This window comes from Neolamprologus brichardi, chromosome 23 (assembly GCF_056152115.1).
Source record: "Neolamprologus brichardi isolate AB-2024 chromosome 23, ASM5615211v1, whole genome shotgun sequence".
Classification (NCBI taxonomy): domain Eukaryota; kingdom Metazoa; phylum Chordata; class Actinopteri; order Cichliformes; family Cichlidae; genus Neolamprologus; species Neolamprologus brichardi.
In genome coordinates, this window is record NC_142125.1 from 9,207,042 (window position 1) to 9,223,817 (window position 16,776).

Genomic DNA, 16,776 nt, shown 5'->3' on the forward strand with positions numbered 1-16,776 from the left:
GTTTCTGAATTACAGAACAGATATGTTCAAGCCAAAACACACAGAACATCACAATATTGTGAGGTTTCTGGGGTTAATGGAGAATGGAGTAATTGAGGGGGGCTGTATTTCTGTGCTATGTGAAGTGCAGGATTGAAGTGTATTGCAACATTTTTCTATGTAATAACTAATCTCTGCGAGCTAACGGTAAGTAGTTTTAGTGATTATCAAACTGGCACATGAAGCTCCTACAGTCTACACAACAACTGCATTAGTGTAATATATTTTCTCATTGGATGGTATGTATGAATTCATTTCAGTCTTACTTAAATGGGCAAACAGATGCTCAATAACAGATCCATCTAGTTACCCTTTATGGTAGTTACATTGTTACTAAGATCCAGCATTTGTATATAGGGAATACTCCGTGCTAGAATACAACTAAGTACATTTACTCAACTACACAAAATGACTCTGAAGTACTTCTGTTTTTTATTACTTCCTTTTTTTTGGTGGGAATTATTTCCCACCAAACAGTAACATCTGTTTTTTACTTTATTCTTGTCATATAATACAGTGATAGTGCTGCGACCTCATATTTAGTCATGGCCAAAGATTCAAATAATGAGCTCAGTGTATGTATAAGTAATCCCTGAGAGCACAAAGCTCAAGCTTCAGTCTACTCTTTCAGCAGTTGTTCTGGTCTTAGCTCTGATGATCTCAAAGAGAGTAGATATCACTCAAATTATTTAGGCGCATGAGTCCTACCCACCAGCTTTTCAAACCTTTTGCTTGCTAGTAATAGCCAATCAACAAAGTTGGCTCAAAGGTAAAACAGCTTGTAAGATCTGAGGTACTGCACCAAGTATTGGTGTCAGATAACCACAGATTACTTTAACCTGGGAATCATGAAAAACTACTGTTGTAATGTATAAGAATAAAAATATAAATGTGGAAATTAGCATAAGATGTCCACTTAGAGTTAAAAATTTGCAGAACATTAGATAAAAGTATGGAAACTTTTATCTAATCCTAAAGCTAAAAGTTTCATTAAACTAATCTATGACCTCTTAATGGAGCCTTTCATTAAGTGAGCTGTCTTTATTAAATAATGTCATTACTTTCATTTCTGTAGCTCCTCTGATACTCCTGCACAACCATCGTCAGACTGGGTAAGCTGGGAGTGCAGGCTGAATGAAACAAGCAGCAGCGTGTTGCTCGACAGAAAAGGTAGCTTCTGGTTACAAACTTTGGACCAATCAGGGCGCTGCTTCGCTTTCCTGCAGCAGGAGCAACAGAAGTTCAACCTGGATCCCTTCACGAAGAAACTATCTGCTCTAAATTCATACTGACAATGCCTTTTCACTTCCGCTGACATATCTGATAGCCAACTAATTGTCACCGAAGGAAACATTTCCGAGCGATGACAATGTTGGGCATGTATGTGCCAGACAGATTTTCCCTGAAGTCGTCAAAGGTCCAGGATGGAATCGGTCTATACACGGCGAGGCGAGTCAAAAAGGTTTGTAGTTTCTGACTCGGGCAACTTTGTAACCAGGTTTACACGCGGGAAACGTTTCGTGTTGCTTTTTAAGAGACTCCTAGAAGTGTAGATACTTTTTTCTGTTCGCCTTTTCCCACTGATAGTCGCTGTCAAAATCTCAGCCAGAAGCCAAGGCGTCTGTGACGTGAAGTGCCACGTAGCTACAGTAACTCCGGCTGTTTCTCCGGGTTCACTTCACGTATTCCTGCCTGCAAAGAAGGGTCGTTCCGCGGATAGACATCCATGTTAAATCCAACGTAAAGATTTTAACTGTTCACGCCAATTAACTTATACATTCACATTCATGACCCCCCACCCTTTGTTGCCATATATGCAGAAAAGGAGGTGGGAATGTTGCGGAGGATGAGTTGGTTGAAGTGGCTGTACTGGGGATGTTTGGTCATTTAAATGTGTGGTAAAAGTTGCAGAGTGTGAACATGAATACAACAAGAAGAGCGGCACAATTTGACCACGCCCCCTGGAAAGTCAAAAGGAAAAATGTCCAGTACTGAGGGACACATTTACATGTCACCTTAAACAGTAGGCGGGCCCACCATCCACCCAACAATCATCAGTGCAGAAATCATGTCCTCTGGGGTGTATTATTATGGTTTAATGTCATTCATTTTTGGCTGCCACTGTTTTCTTTAAAGGCATGGTGTTTGACAAGTGATCCCTCTGTTTGTGTTAAAGGGAGAAAAGTTTGGCCCCTTTGCTGGTGAGAAAAAGCTGCCCAGTGAGTTGGATGAAAGCTCGGACACCAGGCTGATGTGGGAGGTGAATGCACTTCTTTTTTTAAAATTTAAAACCTCAGGGAATGGAAATGCTGAATCTTCAGCCAGTTTGACAGTAGTAGTTTTAACTCCAGAGTTCCCACGACTGCACCTCTGAAAGCAAAAACCAAATATGTAAAATGCTGTAACGTACCTGAATCTTTCCAATTAATGCTTCTTTTTACTTAAAAAGAAGCACTACAACAGTGTTATTTCTGTGATGCTGCATAACACGACAGCTATAGCTACAAGCTATATTTCAGAATAAAATCTTATGTTTAATAAGAATTGAACAGATACCACAATCCAATACCCTGTTCAAGATTAATCCGGTATTTCTCTGCATTTTGGCCTGTGATTTCTAACCATAATAATAATCAGGGTGTTGTGGTGTCTTGTTGTCATGTTTAAAATGTCTGTAAGAAGTCAGTGTTGGTCTTGTCACATGGTTTCATTTAAATTTCTGTTCAAAGTCCAAAGAGATACATTTGTCAAAAAATGTCACCGCCCCTAACAATAAATAGCACCCAATCCTGCAGTCTCACAATGTCAAAGCATCATTCCAAAAAATCTTTCACTGGATTGGGATCAACTCCAAGTGTTAACCACGTTGGGCCAAGACCAGTCTTTGGTGAAAATTTCATTCAAATCCATTTCTAACTGGATGAGTAATCTTGCAGTACTGTGCAAACATCTATAGCCAGCCCTCATTTCCTTATCTTTTGCTAGGAAATTTGGAAATGGGTGTAACAGTTTATTGAAACATGTGCAAACACACATGGAAATACAGTCTAAATAACCGTATATATTGCATATATACATTTTGTAAGTCAATATTTGTTATGACTGCCCTTATTCATCATCACAGTCAGCACTCTCTGATTCATGGTTTATGGTTATGGTTTAATTATTTATATAGCACATTTAATTCCAACAGGAGCGTTGACCAAAGTGCTGTACAAGAATACAACATACATAATAAAATAACTTAGAGTATTGATAGCAAACACCAAATATGAATTAACAAATAACTCTCATGCTGTATTAAAAGCCAGTAAATAAAAATGCGTTTTAAGATAAGATTTAAAAAGATTGACAGTGGGAGCCTGTCTGATGTATAGGGGTAAATGATTCCACAGCTTAGGCGCTACGACTGCAAATGCTCGATCGCCTCTATGAACCAGCCTCGACCTTGGTACAGCTAAAAGCAAAAGATCACTTGATCTAAGAGTGATCTTTTAAAGGGGGTATAAGTCTGCAAGAGGTCAGACAAATACCCGGGAGCCTTTCCATTCAGGGCTTTGTAAGTTAACAATAAAATTTTAAAGTTAATTCTGAAGCGGACAGGGAGCCAATGAAGAGAGGCAAGCACCGGGGAAATGTGTTCACATCTTTTAGTACGTGTCAGAAGACGAGCTGCAGCATTCTGATAGTGTTGCACATCTTTTTTCTTTTTAATCCAGGTATGCTTTTACTGTATTGAAAGTGTGTTTGGGATCATTGTCACATAAAAAAAATCAAGCTGTTGCCAATCACACTTAACAGATGGTACTGATGGTGTCAAAATCCATCATTTTTGACAAGATTCCCAATGCCACTGGGTGAAATGCGGCTCCAAACCATGACAGCCTCCATCCCGTTTTACAGATGGATGCAGACGCTCAGTGTTGTTCCTCTCTACTGACCTCCATAAATACTGATGATGATTTGAACCAAAAAATTACAGGTTTGGATGCATCACTTCTTCAGACCTGTCACCACTGATTTTCAGTCCAGGTCTTGTGTAACTTGGCATACCTCAGTTTTTTCTCCCTGGTTCCCTTTACTAAGAATGGCTTCCTGACAGCCACGGTTCCACTGTGACCATTTCTGGTGATGCTTCGGTGAACAGTAGATGGATCAACTGAAGGGCCAGAGGCACCTCTCAGGTCCTTTGTCAGGTCTTTGCTGGATTTTTAAGGACATTACTTTCAGATACTGCTTGTCTGATGCCTAACATGTCTTCTTTTATTCTCCACTTGTCCTATTTCCACATATTTTTTTAAGGAAACACTGCAACCCATGCCAAGTTTTCAGCTAATAGCTCTTTGAGAGCTATTATTTGGTCCATAAAAACAATTTTATGTCTGTCAAACTGTGTTATATTTGGCTTTTCCCGCGTAGATTCAACTAAAGTGCCTAAAGATGTCATTTAAACTTGGTTCTTTGCTTCTTTTAGTTAGTGTTTTAATGCTGACCAAACCAAACTAAACAAAAAAAAAACAAAACACCCAAGACATTCCTTTGAAAATGGTCACATACAAGGACTGGACTGAAAATGAGTGAAAAAGCAGCCAATGTTCAAATAAAAATTGTAAATGGCCTGTATTTTGTATAGCGCTTTTACTAGTCCTGCCTAGGGACCCCAAAGCGCTTTACACACCCAGTCATACACTGGTGGAGGCAAGCTACAGTTGTAGCCACAGCTGCCCTGTCGTGCCATCGGCCCTTCTGGCCAACACCAGTAGGCGGTAGGTGAAGTGTCTTGCCCAAGGACACAACGACCGAGACTGTCCAACCGGCAACCTTCCGATTACAAGGCGAACTCCCAACTCTTGAGCCACGGTCGCCGTTCAGAAAGTCTGGAGAACTATTTCTCAAGACCACTTTAAAGAATTACAAGAAAGTCTGGCTCACTGGAAGTTAAATTTACAGAAAGGTGACTCAAGACTTTTGCACAGTACTGTATAAAAAAGGAGACAAACTGAACCAATCAAACCGCTCTGGTGAAAGCAACTAGTCAACTGTATTAAGACCAGTTTAACCATAAACAGCTGCAGCGGAGAAAACAGACACATAACAACTTTAAGAAACATGTTTTTGTGTAGCATTAATACAACTAAACACAGTAAATATTCTTATAAAAACCTGTATGACAATTCAATGCGAAAAAGCCCCAGATCACTCCTTTATCACACGATGCAGCTGCTTGTGGGTCTGTCTGAGTACATTCTTGTTTTTTCTGTGATAAAGGAAACATTTAATTACGCTGCAGACAGATTAACCATAATGCCTGACTGAAAGTGAGTCTTATCTCGTCTTGTGTAGAAACGCTGTGATGTAGTTATCTGTAGCTGCCACACTGGTGTTCATATGTAAGGCCAGCACGCTTTGATGTACAGAAGACGAACCTTCAAAGAAGGCAATGAGAGCAGAAGAAGAAGAAAAAGAATCAGTTGTTCTCATCTGACAGCTCATGTCGTTGCTGTTTCTTTTTTTCCCCCTCTAGGTCCGTGGCAGTAAAGGAGATGTTCTGTATATTCTGGATGCGAGCAATCCCCGCTATGCCAACTGGCTGCGGTTTGTCCATCAGGCGCCTTCGCAGGAGCAGAAGAACTTGGCAGCCATTCAGGTACATTTCCACTCTGCAGACAATGAATCCCTCAGACCTTCCCGAAAGAAAGAAAATGATAAATATTACAGACATCTGTCAAATCTCCAAACCCGAAGTTCGAAATTATGTAAATTATTTTAAATTTGATCTCAGCAAATACGGAAATCTTATTTTCTTCTGGAAAAAAACCTTGAAAGCAAGATCGAAATGACAGGCTTTTTTCAGCAGCTATTTATTGTTTTTGTTGTGTGAAAAATCACAGATGTGCATGCGAGATAAAGCAGTTGCAAAAGAGCGACGTTAGTAGAAAAAGCACAGGTAAGAAAAAAGTCTGGAGACCTACAAACTGAACTGAAATGGAATACTGCTTGAAAATTGATTATAATGATTAAAGGTTTAAGGCAAAAAGGGAAATTTTTGCCAAAGAAATTCGGAGTTCATTTATATTGCAAAACAAATTACTTTGGCTCGAAGTCTCTTTGTTGCCAGATGTTGAAACCGTTAAAGGCTGTTATTAACGTAAAAAGGACATTAAGTTGGAGAAAGAGAGAAGTGTATTTGTTTCTTTTCTCTGTTTTTATCCTTGGTGTCCTTAGGATTTATACATTTTTCTGGATTTTGTTGAGGAAATATTTTGCAGCTGCAAAATTCCTTTTCTTAATTTATTTCCAAGACCAGCTTTTATAAAGTTATTATATTGACAAATAAGGTGTTAACTACAGTTATGCGGGAAATGAGAATCGGAAAATATGCAAAATTTTCCAAACGCACAATGTAGATTTTTACAGTCTTGTGAATACAGTACAGTGGATATGGGAAAGTTCAGCTTCTGCGCTTCTATGTGAAAGATAAAAAGAGGTTATCTGCTCATCTTGGGAGAAAAATGAAAGTCCAAGGAAGAGAAGATGAACATTTGAGGTCTGAGGGCCAAGTCGCTGCCATTAATAGTTGAATACACGGAGTGATCGGTCTTTTAAAGGTCACACATGTGAGTTAAATCTCTGTGTTTCATCAACGGTGACATTTATTGTGTAGCTTTCATCCTCTTAATCGTTATTTATGTATATTTAGGGTCCCACAGTTAAAAACCAAATGACAGTTTGATTTTATTAACATGACCTTTAAGGCAGGGAAGTGAATGACAATATTTTTAAGAGTTTCACCGTTTGACCTGTGGCCTCAATCAAGCATTAACAGACTGCTGTCAGGGTGTAATGAGTTCAGCTAGCCTTACCGCAGAAGGTTAAAACTGTTAGCAACTGACTTAATTTTTTTCTTTTTACATTGTTAAATATATCGAGTCACGTTCAGCCAATGTTCAGGCTGTGTTTGTGTTTTTTTAGGACGGGGAGAACATCTTCTACCTGGCTGTGGATGACATAGAGACAGACACGGAGCTCCTGATAGGCTACCTGGACAGTGATATGGAAGAGGAGGAAGAAGAAGAGGAAGAGGATATTAAAGATGAAGATGAGAACAGTAAAGAGGCCAAGCACCTTGTAGAAATGGGTACAGTGGAATGTTTTAGTTTGCCTTCTTATGTATACACATTTACAGGTGATCAGTTTATAGCGCACACATAAAAAAACAAAACTTGCCCTACTTGTCGTACTGTGTTCATTAACCTTAATAGAACTAGTAATAAAGAAGGAAGACCACCCCTGCTTGCTGTGTGAGAGCAGTTTTCCGAGTGAAGAGATCCTGGCTGCCCACCTCCAGAGTCTGCACCAAAGGCCCAGCACAGAGGAGAAGGAGTTCAAATGCAGGAACTGTGGCAAAAAGTTTCCCATCAAACAGGCTCTGCAGCGCCAGTGGGTTTACTCTTTCATTACTTGTAGTGTAGTTTTATTTCATGCTCAACGTTTCTCTGATCTCTGAGAAGTCTGAAGTTTGAAGAGATGTTAAATCAATCCAGGGAACTGATTAGATTATGTGTTAGCTAGATAAAAGTTTGGCCCAATTTTTGATTTCGAGTCGAGGATGAAGTATGTGTATCACTTTGACCCCTCAAAAACATTAATATGGCATAAAGCAGCGGTCCCCAACCTTTTTTGCGCCATGGACCAGTTTATGCCCGACAATATTTTCACGGACCGGCCTTTAAGGTGTCGCGGATAAATACAACTAAATAAAACTAGTACCGGTACCGAAAAAAAGAAGATTTATTCATAACACACGTGAAAAGACCCAGGAAAACCGATTTAACGATAAAAACAATAATAAAATAATGCTGAAAACCAATAAAAACCCTGAAAACCATACATTTCACACCTGAACCTCAACTCTCGCGGCCCGGTACCAAACGACTCACCGACCGGTACCGGTCCGAGGCCCGGGGGTTGGGGATAAAGCAACAGTTTATATGCTATTATTTGACACAATCTAACACAAACATACAATAACATCAAGTAAATACATTTGATCACATTGCACAAAACACTGGCCAATATTTAAAGCCATAACCAGGTAAAATTAATGTCATATTTCATCTTTGGCCCAAAACTGAATTAGCAACAGTCTTTGGTGCCTGGCTATTACAAGTCTTTACAAAATATTTAACATTAGCCTGGGCAGGCATAGAGACCTAGAGGCTTGAACGTGAGTGGTTAGTAGAGGCATTCATTCTAGTTTCACCTTTCGACATAGATATGCTAACTGCTCGCCCTTCTTTTAACTCTTAAAGCTAATTTAAGCTAAATGGGTGCTAGCTTTAGCTTTATTTTCAGTATTTGAATGAAGAGTCTGTTTCAAAAAATGTTTAAATTCAGTTTTTTTAAAAAAAAATTTACTTAAAAGAAGAAAATAATTCGACTTTTTTCAGTGGAAAATCTTTTAATAATGTTACGCTGATGTTTTTCTGCTCTTGATTATTTGTGGTAGTCATCCTGGACTTGTTTTTATTTTCAATCCTCCCACAGTGTTTTGCATTGTTCTGAGTCACTAGACCCATCAGCTGACTCCAAAGCCCATCAGTGCTCCCTGTGCCATTACACATTCAGCTCAGAGTCCAGGTAACATGCATTATCCAAACCATAGTACAGGACAGTGTAAAGCATGCAGTTGTACCACTGTTACTCTGTAACTCATAACCCTTCCTCTTCTCCTTTCGTCTTTGATATCTCTGTGTGTGCAGTTTTGAACAACATAAGGAAGCCTGTAAAGGAGATGCCAGGTTTATATGTAAAGCCGAGAGCTGCGGCAAAAGATTTAAGAGCAAAGACGCTCTGAAGAAGCATAAAGGAAATGTTCACACAGGTTGGCACCTCTGTCTCTCTCTGTTTCGCAGTGTCTCTCTGTGATGTTCGCTGCCTTGTTCTCTCTGTTGTACACATGCGTAGCGCTTTCATGTAATAAAGATAATCGTCCATTAGCAGCCTCAGCACTCAAGGAACTGCAGTTAGAGTGCATGACCTCGATCAGTTAAAATCTCTGCCATGTTAAGACACATCTCTAATTACTTGTGTTCCATAATTGCTGACCTGTGTGTGCTGGAGCAGCTCACTCTTTCAGATAATTGGACTTCCATAGCTATTTATGATGGGATGTAGGGCAGTGGGAATCTGTGCAGCCTTACATATCAACCCGAGATTAAGACATTAATCTGAGAGGCTGATGGAGCTGAGATCTGCGCCTTTATGTTTTTTCCCAGTGCAGTCAGAACTAAGTGGTGTGTGTGTGTGTGAATGTGTGGGCGAAGGGGGAAGTGGATCAGACGCAACAGATGTGGGTCATGTAATACAGACGGGGATAAAGGGAGGGTGTCACTGGTCCCAAAATGGTGGGATCACTGGGGCTATGAGTAAGGGAGTTCAATGACAAATAAAACATTTGGTGTTTTTCTTTAACCACGTAATGATGTGTCAGTGTACCAAAATTGTTGTTCATTGCTAACAGCTCTGTACGTGGAGTTTTGTAATGCACTTTGTTTGTTTCTTTATAGGGAGTGCACGACGGAAACTCACATGCACCATATGCAACAGAAAATGCTCCTCTTCCCTGAATTTACAAGAACACAGGAAGGTGAGCTTCTCTAACATCTTCTGCACAGCTCAGTTTATCCCAGGCGGATACTTTGCATTGGATCTGAGAGGATTTGCTCAGCTTACACAGTTTTGCATGATCCACTTTTACAGCGATGTCTCTTTGGTGCCGTTTCTCGCTCTACAGTGGTATCCGTCAATCTCCACTGTTTCTGTAACCCAGTCTAACCTCTTAATCTTGCGTCTGCTTCACATGCTTTAGGGTTCATTTATTCCCTCTTTACGATCAGGTTTAAACTTATTTGGGATGACAGAGCAGAGAGAGGACGGCGGTTTCTTTTTCACTAGCTCATCCCACAGGTCTGTTGAAATTGACGAGGCTCTGTTTGCCGAGCACAAGGTTTTAACAGGGTCCCCTTTCTCACTGATGGATTACAGATTTGAATTTAGCTGTTTAAATAGTTCTGTAAAACATTTTTATACAGCTAAAATTAATTTTATTGCTGTGTATATAAACCCTTTTTCAGTACATGATTTTTCTATGTCTAACACGTGCGATTAGGCAAGTTTTTCCAAGCTACATTCCTCTGTTGAGTAGGCTAATGGGTCATCCAAAGATGTATTTTCTTTGCAATTACATTCTATTAAATTAATTGCATCAACTAGTTATTAATAATGTAGCTGACATGATTGAGGGGTTAACGTTTGCTATGACAATGCCAAGATAAACACTGGAGAATGGTATTTATGTAAAAAAGTCAATGTGTGGTCACACTACAGCTATTTGGCTTTAGCTTATATTCTCTTCTATTTATGTGTAAATGCTGCAGTAAGAGCAGATGTGGCTGAATGTCTTGATTTGCCAGATGGGCTTTAAGGCATTTAAAACATGGTGCACAATATTTGTAAAGACATTTTATTTTTTATTCCAGCCTGTTTTGCTACATTTTTAAACATTTTTATTGTCAAACTATAGACTGTATATAAAAAATGGACACAGCCACTGTGACATTACCCATTAGCTGTGAAGCTCTGTTTTGAAACTTTGATTTTGGCACTTTGGTTTCTTCTATGCTGTTCTTGTTTTTTGTGAACATATTTTAACCAGATGGTGATGTGTTAAATTATTAGCTAATGCTAGCATGTCTGGTTATTAAAGTGATCCCTGGTAGTTAGTATAATTAGACAAACGCGTTCAGGATCACATAGTTTGTGATGTTTGCTGACGACATAGTGATCTGTAGTGAGAGTATGGACCATGTGGAAGAGAGCCTGCTGTTCCTCCCTGAGCCTGGTTCTGCCGGAGGTTTCTTCCTGTTAAAAGGGAGTTTTTCCTTCCCACTGTCGCCAAAGTGCTTTCTCATAGGGGGTTGCATGATTGTTGGATTTTTCTGTGTATGTCTACCTTACAATATGAAGTGCCTTGAGATGACTGTTGTTGTGATTTAGCACTATAAAAATAAAACTGAAAAAAGTTGAATTGAATTGAATTGAATTGAGGTGGTGGTATGCACTGGAGAAAAGAAGAAGGAAAGTCAGTAGAAGTGAGACAGAATAAATGTGTGTGAATGAGAGAGACAGTTTGAATGGTGAAGTTGCAAGGAGTAGACATAGTGAATGTGGATGAGTCAAATACCTGGGGTCAACCATCCACAGCAATGGTCAGCACACGAGGGAGAAGAGTATCCAGCCGAGGTGCAGCAGGTGGAAACGAGTGCCAGGGGTGATTTGTTACACCACCCCTTTGTTTACAAGATGATAGTGAGATCTGCTGTGATGTATCATAGCAGATTAAAATGCATATATGCAAATATCAATTTGGGGAAACTATCAGTTGAGACCAAAAAGGTTATACTCATGCTGGCCATGTTAACATGACTGTTCTACTTTGTGTCCCTTCTGCATTAGCATAATGTGAACCAGCCTCGGACTGCAAGAAAACTTAAAACAAAACAATCTCAACTGCTCAAAACAATCTCTTACCAGATGGTCTTATACGCCAGCACAAGTTGAGCCTGTTTAAGCATCTTTGCTGAGCTCAATCATATTCAATTGAAGAAAAAGATGCCTTTTGTTTCATTTTTTACACGCCGGTCAAGCCAGATCTTGATTTGCAGAGGAAAGTCTGAGGCATAAAATAAGCCTGCTGCTGTCAGCAATATAAAGCTGCTTTAATCTTTTCAGTTGAAGACCATGTGCTTTTTTTGTGTAAGGGTCATTTTGTATGACTAGGCAAACTGCTCTCTATCCAGTTGTACGCATTTTATATATAATAGTAAGTCAAAGGTGTTAAGGAAAAACTATAATATCTTAGTCTACTGTTTTTTTGTGCTAATTATCCCTTCATTTTAGTCTTGAGAACCTATTTTGTACAGCACTTTTCAGTGATGTTGGTTAATAGATTAGTTTGCAAGTTGTCTCAAATAATTTGTCTTATTAGAAGTCATTCATTAATTATCCCAGTTGGTGATTGTGAAATGTAATTTTCTGCTGTCAACATCTATCATCCAGATTAATCAGCTGACATTGTTCCATCCCTGTCCACTCATTCATCAGCAAGCTTCTTCCAAACCGTGCAACTGTTGTAAAGTCACCTGGAAGTGACACAGTTCTGCAGAGAATCATTTAACCTACTTCACCTGTCTATGCATCGGTATTCTCCAGTTTCAGATCTCCAAGGGGTTTTAAAATAGGAGCGTGTGATATTCCTGTGTGGCCTCCGGATCTGTCTGTGTACCAGTTTTACATCTTCTATTATAGTAAAAGTGTTTTCTAATCGCACACTGTTGTCTGAAAGTAAAGTAAAGATGTTTCTATAAATTTAGGCCACAACCACATGGGGTTTATATAAATTACCTATTTTTTTTTTTACAGTAAGAATCGAGTATAATGCAGAGTTGAGTCCCATTAAAAGTGTTATTTTAAATATGTCACATTTCTGACAAAAATCTGACATGTTCTTATAGCTTCAGTCAAAGCCAATGGGCATTTAGTATTATTCTTACAGAAGAGAAATCAAACTTTCCATACTGATAATTTGGCTCCAAAGCAGCTTAAAAACTGCCTTTATCGTCATTTAGCTGAACAAGGTTTTGCAGAAGCAGCTGACAAGAGGAGCTGCGTTACATTAGCATATGCTATTGTAGCTGTACGCCGGGGAGCTATTGAATATGCAATTACTGGAACTGTGCTGTGAAGCAGAAAAGGGATTGAAAGTTTTCATCACTTTAATTGCTTTTCCGTCTGTAGACATCAGTCTAATGAAAGCGGACAAGATTTAGTTTCAGTTGACCATCGCACACTGAGATCCTTGAACTTTCGCAGCTCATTTCCCCTGAATTTTTTTCAGCGGTCAGCAAGAACAAAACTTCAAATGCTCTCGCTCTGTTTTTTGCTCTTGTACCGTAGATACACGAAATATTTGAATGCCACGCTTGTGACAAAAAGTTCATCTCTACGAATCAACTGAAACGCCACATGATAACACACTCGGGTAAGACGATGACGCCGCAACGATGAGCTGACCTTTTTGCTTCATGCGTTCTCTCTGCTTCTTGGAGATAATCTCTGTTAATCTGTCACTGATCAGAGAAGCGACCGTACACCTGTGAGATCTGCAGTCGGTCATTCAAGCGTTTGGACCAAGTGACGGCTCATAAGATCATCCACAGCGAGGACAAACCGTACAAATGTAAGCTGTGTGGGAAGGAGTTTGCACACCGCAATGTCTACAAGAATCACAAGAAGGTGAGCAAGTGTATAAGATGTGAAGATCCACTTTAGATTTTTCCCTTCTATAATTAGGTAAATTATGTTAACTATACCACTGTATCCAGACGATTGGTGCTTTCAAAGAGGAGATACTCCTTAAAATGTCACATCAAAGCTAGAATTAGTAGTGAAGCTGTGATCAATCAGGGTCTCGTTGGTTGCTGTTATCTGTGGGGTCTCTGGGCATTTCCACCCTTGAGGTTCCCTGTGTTTACTTTTGGGATTGAGCTGTCACTCAGACAGATATGTTGGGGGGACAGACGGGTGTCGCAAAAACAGAAGCACTTTGAATCTAAAGCCCCTCAAGCTGCTTGTCTTCATCAAGTCAACAAACTTAATTGGCTACGGAGCCTTAAGCAAAATCCTCTTGCATCAATTTAAGAAGCCTCCCCGACGTCCACGTCGAGGCGGGAGGCGGCTTGCGTTACACTTTATAAACATGCTGCTCGATTCTCTTTGCAGACGCACTCTGAGGAAAGGCCTTTCCAGTGTGAGGAATGCAAAGCGCTGTTCCGCACCCCCTTCTCTTTACAGCGTCATCTTCTCATCCACAATAGTAAGTATTACCATTTATGTGTCCATCAGACTCCTCAAACACTGTTGACATAGAAACCCCCTATCTGGGATGATATTCAGTTGAAACTGCTGAAAACTGCTCCTGTGCACATACATGAGTACAGCAATATGACCAGCTCATACATTTCCTGGCTAATTGTGATCAGCTGCAGTGGAACCACCATATTTACAGTTACTCCCACAGGTTTCTGTTCGGGATTCTTTGAGCTCCATGTGTTCTCCTTATAATGCCTCAGAAGCTGTAAGGAGATATCTCCTTACAAAACATAGACATGTTTGATCTTAAAGTGACGAGTTCGCCACATTCTTTCACAACATTTTAAAGTAAAATTGCCCCGTTAAAACCAGCCTACTAAGTTTTACAGGCTATAGTCCTGTATTTTTACTGTTTTTATTGCCGTCTCATCCCTACCACTGTGGATATTTCCAGACGCTGTAACCCCATCAAAAGTCTCCCTGTTAAGACATCAGTTGTCTGATTGTCTGGTCCTCCCTGAATGCTTTGCTTTGACAGAAACTTTCTCCCTGGACAGTTGAGCTGCAGATGAGTCTTGGCAGGATGCATTAGTCGTCCTCAAACTGTGCCAGATAACAAAAGGATTGTAAAGCTCAAGGCATTTCCTGCTGCTGTCTCAGGCGGCAAGAAGCAATATAATATCAGGACTTTTATTATGTATCAATGGGATATAGGGCTTGAGGATTGGATGTGTGATTTCATTGTGCTCTAGGCGAGAAAACAGAAATAATGTACCAGTAAAGCAATCCAGTAATTGGCCAATGAGTAATTTTCAAAGACTTTTTTTTTTAAGTGCTTCTTGGTCAGTTGGGGCACAGACAGAGAGCCGAGACACTCAAGTGTTTACACCTGAATCTAATATGTGTTACTATCAGTATCGCTTCCATAAGAAGATCAAAAGTCTTTCCTCGAGGTCTCTGTGTTCACCAGTGAAGTGGCAGATTTTTGAGCAAAGAGGAGAAAATGTTTCAGGGAGTTTGCCCATTTTTGGACTTGACTTTGTAAGTCCTGCATTGATGGTATATTTTCCTGCTTTTCTAGCTGAGGATGTAAAATTTAACATAACAAAAGACATGTACACGCGCACTTTAAAACCAAGTGTAAAAACCACCCATTTCTCACATTTTGCTCAAAACTGCAGAACTATTGTGTAAATGTGCCAAAAGAAACAAAAAAGGCCATATTTTGGGGTTATTATTGTGATAGAATAACAAAATGTGTTTCGGTATTTTTCAGTTGTTTTATAGATATGAAATTATTTATTAGATCTTAAAAATGCAATTCCAGAGATTATAGGTAGATGTTTGGGTGGTAGAGGGGTTAGAAGAGAAAGCAGCAGCAGATTTATAAATGTATACTTATAAATTTTGCAGCATATGTGGACCATCAAATTGGGAGGGTGTGTCTGGCATATGACATGCCTGACACGAGAGTGTGTGTGATGCAGTACAGTTGAAGCTACCTGCCTGAACTGGCTCACAGGCTTTGCTCTATTTAAACCTTTGGTTCGTTCATATTATGTCATCATAATTCTTAAACCCCACATTCTTTAGCCCTTTTCTGTACACGACTTTAAAATTGCAGTGTATTTGTAACAACGTGACAAATCAGTATGTAGTTCTTGCTTTGGGTAGAGCACATTTATGTGTTTAGACCCCATTTGTAGACCTTTGGCATAACCCCTGCGTGTGTGTGTGTTTGCATCTAAATTAAAGTTTGTGCATGCTTATGTAGGAGCGCGAGTACCTTATTATCAGACTGAAGCCTTGCTCTGTGTTTTAATGGAATCACTTTGCGAGCGTGCCGTTGACGTTAATTACCATCACGAGAGTGTTTCCATCTAAATTAAAAAACAAAGCGAGCCTCAGCTTTCGCTGGTGTTCCTTTTCACTGAGCTGACCATCATCTGCCTTGGTAATAGGAGAATGAGTGCAAGCTTGTAACCACTTGCTCCCTCCATCTAAACTACTCTGTGGAAATTGAATGATCTCCATATAATTGAAACATCTTTTCTTGAACAATAGAAGCTGTTGTGCGGAGGCAGAGAGCCGAGGCGTGAAGGAAAACATCAGGCTTCGCTATCCCAGCAGCTGACATAACTGTCTAAAAGCTGTCTGTCTGGAGTTTTAGGCCTGTTCAGGGAAATGATTAATAAAATAGGGCATGTTTTTTAACTTTTTGACGTACAGGCCAAACATATGGCAGAGTATTTTATTTTATTGTTTACTTTGGCGTGTGTTCAGCTACAGATACACAATAAAAGGCAACCAGAGCTTTTTAAAAGATGGTTGTCTGGGTTTTCTTTGTAGTTATCTGCCCACACAATAGCCCTGGTGAAATTGGGTCCCCTCTTGTTGTGCGTGATGAGTCTGTGTTCAGACGTTTAACAATAGCTGAGTTGAAATGGCTCTTGCAAATGTTCCTCTTTTCCTTGCTGCAGGTGAGAGAACATTCAAGTGTGACCAGTGTGACGCCACCTTCAAGAGGAAGGACACGCTCAACGTCCACATCCAGGTGGTGCACGACGGCCACAAGAAGTACAAGTGCGACCTGTGCGAGAAGGCTTTTGTCACTCCTTCTGTCCTCAAGAGCCACAAGAAGGTGGGTGAAAAGAGCTGGAGCCAGACGACCTCAATCATACGTGGTGATTGCACGTCTGCTGGGGCTTTGTCCTGAAATTGAGTTCAAACACAATTGTAGTTGCATTTATTTGAAATGCGCACAGACATAACAGTTAGAAAATAAGTTGTGAAACTTTGCAAAGT

At 39.9% G+C, this 16,776-nt stretch overlaps 1 protein-coding gene across 2 annotated transcripts in view; it reads left to right on the forward strand.

Moving 5' to 3' along the window:
- Window positions 1–1,267: 1,267 nt before the first annotated feature.
- prdm5 (PR domain containing 5) overlaps window positions 1,268–16,776 on the forward strand; it is a 44,164-nt gene continuing 28,655 nt past the window's right edge. For both annotated transcript variants that reach the window (XR_015717181.1, XM_087835977.1), the window contains exons 1-12: window positions 1,268–1,501; window positions 2,216–2,299; window positions 5,564–5,686; window positions 7,012–7,177; window positions 7,302–7,479; window positions 8,587–8,679; window positions 8,802–8,923; window positions 9,609–9,688; window positions 13,057–13,141; window positions 13,238–13,395; window positions 13,882–13,975; window positions 16,452–16,612. Coding sequence is in view for 1 of the 2 variants with exons in the window: in XM_087835977.1 (XP_087692103.1) it covers window positions 1,403–1,501; window positions 2,216–2,299; window positions 5,564–5,686; window positions 7,012–7,177; window positions 7,302–7,479; window positions 8,587–8,679; window positions 8,802–8,923; window positions 9,609–9,688; window positions 13,057–13,141; window positions 13,238–13,395; window positions 13,882–13,975; window positions 16,452–16,612 (1,443 nt within the window). In the remaining variant the exon portion in view is untranslated. The remainder of the gene's footprint in view (window positions 1,502–2,215; window positions 2,300–5,563; window positions 5,687–7,011; window positions 7,178–7,301; window positions 7,480–8,586; window positions 8,680–8,801; window positions 8,924–9,608; window positions 9,689–13,056; window positions 13,142–13,237; window positions 13,396–13,881; window positions 13,976–16,451; window positions 16,613–16,776) is intronic.